This window comes from Mustela lutreola, chromosome 4 (genome assembly GCF_030435805.1).
Source record: "Mustela lutreola isolate mMusLut2 chromosome 4, mMusLut2.pri, whole genome shotgun sequence".
NCBI lineage: Eukaryota > Metazoa > Chordata > Mammalia > Carnivora > Mustelidae > Mustela > Mustela lutreola.
This window is the reverse complement of record NC_081293.1, coordinates 191208023-191216708: the sequence shown is the minus strand read 5'-3', so window position 1 is coordinate 191216708 and position 8686 is coordinate 191208023. Positions and strand designations below refer to the sequence as shown.

At 45.5% G+C, this 8686-nt stretch overlaps 1 protein-coding gene across 3 annotated transcripts; it reads right to left on the bottom strand.

The window, feature by feature from the left end:
• Positions 1-662: 662 nt before the first annotated feature.
• GSTK1 (glutathione S-transferase kappa 1) lies at positions 663-5079 on the bottom strand. Of its 3 annotated transcripts, none has more exons than XM_059172106.1 (8): positions 4917-5079; positions 4260-4341; positions 3931-4059; positions 3539-3639; positions 3355-3390; positions 1646-1762; positions 1175-1352; positions 663-916 (listed from the first exon to the last, which is right to left on the bottom strand). In XM_059172106.1, the coding sequence occupies exons 1-8, from the start codon at positions 4986-4988 to the stop codon at positions 867-869; spliced, it is 765 nt and encodes a 254-aa protein (XP_059028089.1). In that variant the 5' UTR covers positions 4989-5079; the 3' UTR covers positions 663-866. The 3 variants fall into 3 exon arrangements, with proteins under 3 accessions (XP_059028089.1, XP_059028090.1, XP_059028091.1); XM_059172107.1 differs by having other exon boundaries at positions 1175-1268; positions 4917-5075; XM_059172108.1 differs by lacking the exons at positions 663-916; positions 1175-1352 and adding an exon at positions 1364-1492 and having other exon boundaries at positions 4917-5078.
• Positions 5080-8686: the final 3607 nt, after the last annotated feature.

Below are 8686 nucleotides of genomic sequence, written 5' to 3'. Positions count from 1 at the left end.
AGAAAAAGCCAGAGGGCAGGGGCAAGGAATCCCCTCTTAATGCCTCTGGAGCCACTGAGCCAACAGTGGTTCCTGCTTCCCAACAGATGTCCAAGTATGGTTTTAGGGTACTGTCAACCAGGTCAAAAGACTACTGAAACAACTGATTATTGCACAGGTGGCAATACAAGAAGGGCCTTTGGATAAATAATTGAGGGAGTGGGAAAGCTGTAGGTTTGTGTGGGAAGGAACAGGGGTTATACTAGGCTAGGGAGAGAGGCCCTGGGGTTTGCTCAGGATCTGCTTTGTGGGTGAGCAACTTCCCAGGCCACGGCAACTTCAGCCTGTGGCCCTCTGCTGCCACCTTGCTCTGGTTCTGCTAGTCAGTGTAGTTGGAGCTGGTTCAAGTATCTGGGCAGAAGCTCAGCCAAGTTCTGGCTTTTTCTGATCCCAGCTCTGTCTCAGGCACTGTGGCTGGTCAGAAGACAGTAACCTCCAAACTGTTTAGCTGCAAAATACATCTGGCTTTTTTCCATCCCTGAAGAGGGACTGTTTCCTCTCCTTCCACATAAGCTGCCCTGAGATGGGCAGCAGGGCTCACAGTATGGAAAGAGCTGTTCACAAACACCTAGAGTGGATAGGTGACTGCAGGAAGAACATACAAACATTAGAGAGGACACAGATCCAGAAATATGATGCCTCATGGCATTATGTTTATTCTGAGGGAAAGCAGAGTTTGGGGCACTACGCGACCCCCTCTACAGCAACTCCCAGGACCACAGAGGAACCTCTATCAGAGAAACCAGAGTCCCAGTGTCACACAGTGGAAGAAGGGGAAGCAGAAGGTCTGCTTTTTATCCCAATAGTTTTGCTTCTCCTGGCCATCCTTAAAGTCTGGCGTTTGTGGCTGGAGGCACAGGGCCCATCCACTTCTCTCCTAGATGGAGAAAATCAATCAGAGGCTGGCCCCACAAGCCCCCAGTGGTTTTCTAGGAAGAGCTCTGTTTGGCATCATTCTCTTCTAGGGGGGTAAATGTGGCCTTTTTCACATTTAGCCCTGAGAACCTCTGTGTATAAGGCTTCATTGCTGGAAATACATAGAATATTTTTTTTTTTGCTCTGTATCTGTCCTGGTCAACTGGTAAATGGGGGTGGGCTGGGGTTGAGGGCAGCTCACCATGAACCTGTAACTTACCCAGCAGGTGTGCCAGCAACTCCATCCGATCAGAGCCAAACAGCATGTGGGTTTGGTTATCCAGATGGGCCACTGTGATCGGCAGCCCAAAAGCCTGGAGAGAGCAGTTAGTGCAGGGAGGAAGGTGATGGAGCAGGTGTTCAGTATGGCTGGGATGGAAGGCTGAGTCGGTACTCGTCTGAGGTCATATAAGCAAAGCAGACACCTAAGAGGTGTCTGCTAAGAGGCTCCACAGCTTTAGGAGTTTTCTGTTTCTAATTCTCAGATGCTCTGTCTTTCCTCTCACCATCGAGCTCCCTCCCTTCCTTTCCTGGGACTCTGGGACAGGAAGGGAAAGGATAAGGGCTGTCTGGACAGCTGCGAGCACTCATGTTGGGAGCAACTTTTAGAACAGGAGCATGGGGACCCAGCAGATGCTTGGCCTCAGTCTTTAGCACTGGGGTTGGGGGACCCACATCAAGAATCGCTCACCCCGTATTTACAGGCTGCCTCAGTGGTCTCCTTGAGCTTGTTCTTCACCTTTGGTGTTGAGATCTTTTCCAGAAGTCCCCGGGCTTGTTCTGAAGGCATGCCAGCCTTCTCTGCAGCCTGAGGGAAGGCGGCGGGGAACACAACTGTGTATTAGTGAGGTAGGGCTCAGAAGAAATTCTGGTCTTTATTTTCTGCTCCCATTTTCCTGGTAAGGCCTTTACTCACCCACCCACAGAGGTCCATTTTTGCTAACAGGGCCTGTTTTTCTCTGCCCTGCCCCCCCTTAAAATCTTGTGATTGGTGGAAAGAACAGGGTACAGAAATTTAAAGCCAGAGGGCATCTTAGAAACAAGCTCTCTAACTTATTAACCAAGAGGGGACTGCTGCCCAGAGGCAGTACCTGACTTGGTTGGCATTCAAGAACTTGTTAGTGGCAGAGCCAACACTGGAATCCAAGTCTGGGCTCTTGCCTTTCTACTTCTCAGAATTCCCGAGTATCTTGTGCTTTTTTTAAAATCAAGGGCTGGGCTATAATTCTTATGGCATTTCCCAAGGACTTTTGAGCAAGGCACAGGGAGATCGTCACTGGCAGGGCTTAACAAGAATAAGCATTTCTATTGGGGGTTTGTCGGTATCATTTGGGGTTAGTGGTTCTCCATTTTGGCTGCATCTTCCGAGGGGACTTTTAAAAAAATCCCACTCATAGGTCACCCTCTAGAACAATTACATCGTGATTTTTGGTAGGCAGTGCCCAGGTGCTCCAGGTGACTAAAATATACAGCCAAGGTTGAGAACCACTGTAGTCTGACCTCCTCAACTTGGAGGGGGGAAACAGGAAGTCATGAGGTATATTCTGATGTGACAGGGTCTTGGAGTTGGCTACATGAGAGAATTGTGTCCCAGACCAAATGTTCAACAACAGGGAAACAGTTAAGTAAGCAAAAGGAGGCCCACTGAATGGACTGCTGTGTAGAAACTAAGAATGATACTTTCAAAGAATTTACAATGGTATGGAAAATGATTGTTTCTTAGTAATGGCAAGACAAGCCTGTGCATATACTTTGCAGGAATAAAAACACTGGAGGAACATATTGGCCATTCCTTGTTGATTTGCCATTTTATGTATTAAATTTGAATATGCCTCAACTATCTTTTGTAAACTGCAGGAAAAATACCATTTTGAATTTCAAACTTACTTTTTATACCCTCATCTATGGCTGGCACACATTTAAATGTTTTGAGCTATTTCCATGTGTTTCCACTCAGGCTTCTGTGGGATTCTGGCTTGAGTCCGTTATCTCTCTCTCTCTGTTTTTTTTCTTTTTAAAGCCTGTCTGTAAAGTCTCCTGCTTTCTACTCTGGATATTATCAGTGAGGTCTGGTGTTGGGAGTGTTTGGGGCCAATAGTTCATCCCTCCCCACCTGGGGGTGCCAACATATAACATCTCCCTCCCACTGAGTTCTTTCATGAAATAAAATCCACCCATGTAGAATTTTGCACTTTCCCTTTAACCATGAGATATATTCTTCTGAGAGTCCTCTGAGTTCCAACCTTTCAGGAATTTGGCTCCTCAAATACAGATATCCTTTCTCCCCAAATAACTGTGACCTCTTCCACCCAATATGAAAACTGTGTCCTCTTTGCCTTTAAATGTCAGCTGTTCTCAGCTTCACAGTGAGAGGGGTGGGGACAGAGCCAGGATACTCACAGCCAGGATGCTCTGGGGCTCCGTGATGTCTTCATCCTGAGAAGAGAACACTCGGCAGGAGTGGAGGCAGTGAGGGTTGAGATGAGTGGACAGCAGGCCAGTGAACAATGGGCAGGACTAGGACTCTGGGAATCAGGTTCTAGGGGAGGGTCTCCTAAGTAGGTTCCCAGAGCTCTGCACTCACTCGTGACCAGACACGCATCCACAGTTCCCTGGACACTTTCTCCAGCATCTCTGGGTGTTCCATGCTCACAGCAGTGAGGAATCTCATGGCTGATAAACTTCCTGTGGGGCAGAGGTACTCAGAGGCAGGGCTCTTCTAGCTTGTTTCCCACGGAGGACCGGCTCTTTTCTGCTTCTGACACCCCCGGAGTGGCTCAACTGCCCTCACCCTCCCACCCAAATTTCTCATAACTAGTGTATCCGGCTCTTCTTTCCCTCAGGTCCCCACAAGCTGCTGTCACTCAGCGCTGACTTGTGTTTTCCCACACTTTGTTTCATCTCATGTGGTTTCCACCTCCTACTTCCTGGCCTTTGCTGTCTTCCACTTGATAACCCATCTGTAGCTCACTCTACCTTTTTCAAGGATCACAGAGAAGAAATCCTTGGGGAACTGCACGGGAACCTGGACATGCTGTCCCAGGAGCCTGACATCATTTCTCAAGTACTGGGCTTTGCGGGGAAGCAGAGCTGGTGGCTGGTTTCCTGCAAGTGGAAATTTGGGCACACTGGTGAGAGCCTACCTAAGGGTCCCAGGCCTGAGGGGACCCCTACCCGGGTTTTCAGCAGAGTGCAAATTACTAGCTGCTGGTGCCAATATAAAGACCCGTTTGAGGGCAGCCCCCCTGGACCTTTGAAAGCTGCCCTCCCTCAAATCTCTGTCCCAAACACTTTTGCCTTCACACCACTGTCTTTCATGATCCCTGCAATGAAGGTGGGGCGCAACTGCAGGCTGATGTTCCAGATGTTCTTATACCGGCACAGGACCTGAGGGAGCAGAGGTGGAGATGGGGAGCCAGTGTGTAAGACGGACACAGTGAAAATGGCCAAGGGAGAGGAAGGGGTGTTCTATGGCAACTGATTAGCCAGAGGCTCTAAGTGCAGAAGAGTAAGGGATATGCGAACACCCTACACTCTTTGGTTTTAAACGGCAAAACTCCACTACCAGAAATCAATACCATGAACTTTGCCCCATCCCAAGAGATCGATCCCAGGATCTTTGTTCAGTGGACGGCTACCCTACCATCCTATTCTGCACGGCATCCCCCCCCCCGCCGCCCCCAAACTAACTTCGGAGTAGGCTAAGAGGGCTGTACCATGGATTTCTCCTTGATTCTTTGGAGTTACCCTCCTTATTCCAAACCGTCGTGGGAAACCACTGCCTTAGGCTATAAAGGGTCGATCTGGAGCCAGCGACCGTATCCCGTTTAGAGACACAAAATGACTTTCACCCCTGGCTGGCAGTGCCAAGAATTTCACGAGATCACGGTCCCCGCGCCCCGCCTCCCCATCCCCTCCGCCCTTGCCCTCCAAGCCCCAGCCAAGGGGGCTCCCGGAGTCACCTCGAAGCCCAACCAGGAGTAGGGGGACAGCACATCGTAGAAGAGCTCCAGGGTTCGCGGCAGGGGTCCCATGCTGCAGCAGCGCGCGTTTCCCTGTGCCTGCGCGGCGACCCCGCCCCGATTCCCGGCCTGCCCCGGAGGACCGCCCCCGGCCCCGCCTCCGCTGCGCAGCCGGCGCGAGGAAAGCCGCCCGGGGCCAAGTCTGGCCAAAGGGCGCTGGGGGCTGGCCCCCCTGGGGAGGTCGTGGCTCCCAGCGACACACCGCCCCCACCAGCACCCCTGCGCAGCCTCCGGCCGCTCGGCGCGCCTCCTGGTCTCCGCCGGCCTCTGGGGCCCAAGCAGGTGTTTGAGTTGTTTACTGTCCCTCTCACTTAGCTGTGCTGCTTTGGCAGGCCCCAGTGCCTCTCTGAACCTCAGTTTCTTCGTCATTCCTCTTTAAAACGGACCTACGTGGTGATAACCCCTACCTCGTATAGCCTTGTGAGGATGGATACATGTCAGTTATTGGCGTGACTTGGCACTTGCAGGAACTTTCTGAGACCGGGGCAGACTAAGAAGTGCCCAAATTAGACATTTTTTGTACTTTTCTGAGAGTGATTGCAGGAGAGAAGGAGGCCTCTCTGCCACGATAATCGGAAAGATAACGGAGAATGGTGTGTCCTATTTCTGTTTGTGAATATGTCATATCCTCTTACACTGGGATCACATTTACTGCAGGGAAATAATTTCTTAAAATATATTTTTCATTTTATTAAAATTATTGTTAATGTTACTAATTTTATGAATTGGAAAACATAACAATAAAGATTCCACTTCTCATTTGTATTCATTAGAAAAACAACCTTAAGCTACTAGAACACAAAGACTGTAAACATTTACATAGAGTAGAACGTACGAAATGAAACAAGGGTGCTATTTTCACCCACTTGCAAATTGAACTAATGGCTTTGGAATAACTGAAACTGAAAACTTACACATTTCTCCAGTAATTTTTATTTAAAAGTATCCAAGAGCAAATTTAGCCTCATAATAATATTTTATTTTAAAAATAAATCACCACTTATTTTTAAAAACCTTAATATTTAGGCATGACTTATAGATTTACAGAAGAGTTGTAAAGATAGTACAGAGAGTTTCTAGATACCCCTTATCCAGCTTTCCTTAACAGGGGACACATTGCATAACTGTGGTATGATGATCAAAACTAAGAAATTAACATTGGTACATTACTATTAACTAGATGATGGGCTTCATTCAGATTTCATTTTTCCACACTTATCCTTGTTCTGTTCCAGGATTCATTCCAGGCTACCACCTAGCATTTAGTTGTCCTTCTCTTAAGTCTCCTCCTATCTGTGAAAGTTTCTTGACTTTCTCTTGTGTTTCTCGACCTTGACACTTTTGAAAAGTATTGGTCATGTGTCTTGTAGAATGTCCCTCAATTTGGGTTTGATGTTTTTTTATGTCTAGGTTGGGATTGGGATATTATGGAAGTATACCAGAAAGGTGAAGTGCCCTTCTCCTTGAATTATGTCAGGGGTTCCTGATACTAACATAACTTATTAGCCATGATGTTAACCTTGACCTTTTGGGTAAGATGGAAAAAACTGTCAGGTTTCTCTACAGAGAAATCATTGTTTCTGCCTTTCCATAATCTATTGTTTGGAAGGGAGTCATTAAGTACAGCCTAGTTTGGAGGTGGGAGTACTGGCTGAGTAGATTAAGCCCATCTCTTGGAGGGAAGGACATCAAAGAATTTGTGACTGTTTTATAAAACCACCCATATTTTGAGGGGAGATATGTTGAAGCTATGAAATGTCCTGTTTCTCCTTAAATTTTCACCTGCCAGTTTGATCATTCAAGGTAGGGAAGATTTTGCCTGCAGCAATTATTACTATGGTGTTCTAATGGTGATTTTCTATTTCCCTTGTTTCTTCATTTATTAATTGAAATTCTGAAAGGAGAATTGTTCCATTTATGTATATATCTATTAATTCAGTCATTTATTTATATCATATGAACTGATGAATATTTTAAGAATCATAAAATGGTAAAACATTGATCTAAGTCTCTACATCCTGCTTCCATCTACTACTATTATTATTATTATACTGGGCTCTGAGTAGGAATAACAGAAATATATTTACACTTCTTTACACATGCTGAGAGGAGTGCCGAGGTACTGACTAGAATTGTTGGAACAAGAAATAGTGGTGTAAGCCAATTATTTACAGTTACAAAAGTAACTAATAAAGAGACTAAATGTGATGAGATCATCAAACTTAGGAAGGGTGGAAAAGGGGTGGGATATGTAAACCAAATCCTTATCTTTCATGGTCAATGATATTGTCTCCATTTGAATCATCATTAGAGCTTTGATCATGTAATTTGGAATTAAGTATTTGAAACCACAAATGCTTTAAATAAACTGCCTTCCCAAATAAGTAAAAGATGGATTGTCTGATAAATGGTTTTGGGTCAACTGGGAAGTTTAAACAAAATGTAGCTGGACCCATACATCACACCTTACGCAAGGAACATGGCTAGCCTGATTGAATATTTTATTTAAAAAAAAAGAAACCTCTGAGGTGCCTGAGGAACTTATGGAAAAACCTTTAAAAAAATCTGGGAGTAACTGGGGCACCTGGTGACTCAGTGGTTTAAGTGTCTGATTTCAGTTCAGGCCATTATCTCTGGGTCTTGGGGTGGAGCCCCAGCATTAGGCTTCCTGCTCAGTGGGGAGTCTGTTTGTCCCTCTGCCTCTACTTCTGTCCCTCCCCCTGCTTGTGCTCTCTCTGTCACTCTCTTAGAAAAATAAAATCTTCAAAAAAAAAAAAAAAATCTAAAAGTAGAGACCTCTTTGTTAGCTGTGATACTAAATGCAGAAACTTTAAAAGATTTATACATTCAATTACATAAAATTTAAAAAATTTAGCAAACTCTAGTAAGTCAAAAAATAACTGGGAAAAATACTTGGGTTCATTTCATAGTCAAAAAGCTAATTTTTTCTTAATTTCCTAGACTCTCCTTAAGGCTTCGATAATGTCTTTTTTATTTTTTATGGAAGAGCTTTGTTGTGTTATAACTGACATACAATAAACTGCACATATTTAAAATGTACCTTAATAAGTTTGACATCCGCACGCACCCATGCAACCATCACCATGATCAAGGTAGCAAACAGAGCTGCAAACTTCCTCGAGACCCTTGGCGATCCCTGCCCTCCGTTCCCAAACAACCGCTGAAGGCCTTTCTGTCACTAGAGGCCAGCCTGCACTAATCGTTCTGCCACGACATATTAGCTGGCATATTTTTTTTTTAAAAGGTTTTATGTATTTATTTGACAGGCAGAGATCACAAGCAGGCAGACAGGAGGCAGAGAAAGGAGGAAGCAGGCTCCATGCTGAGCAGAGAGCCTGACATGAGGCTTGATCCCAGGACCCTGGGACCATGACCTGAATGACCTGAACCAAAGGCAGATGCTTAACCAACTGAGCCACCCAGGTGCCCTCTGATTTTTAAAACATTTTATGGAAGAGCAGTAATTCCATTGCTTGAGTACTCAGTTGTCATGCTTCCTGTGGTGAAGGAACTCATGTTAAAAACTGTCAGTAATTTACTCTTGTGATGAATCACATAGCCACAAATAATTATTTTTATTATTTAGCTAATACATGTAGAATTGCTTATTAGATGTCAGAAACTGTGCTTTATAAAAATTAACTCATTTAGGGGTGCCTCAATGGCACAGTTGGTTAAGCGTTTGTTGG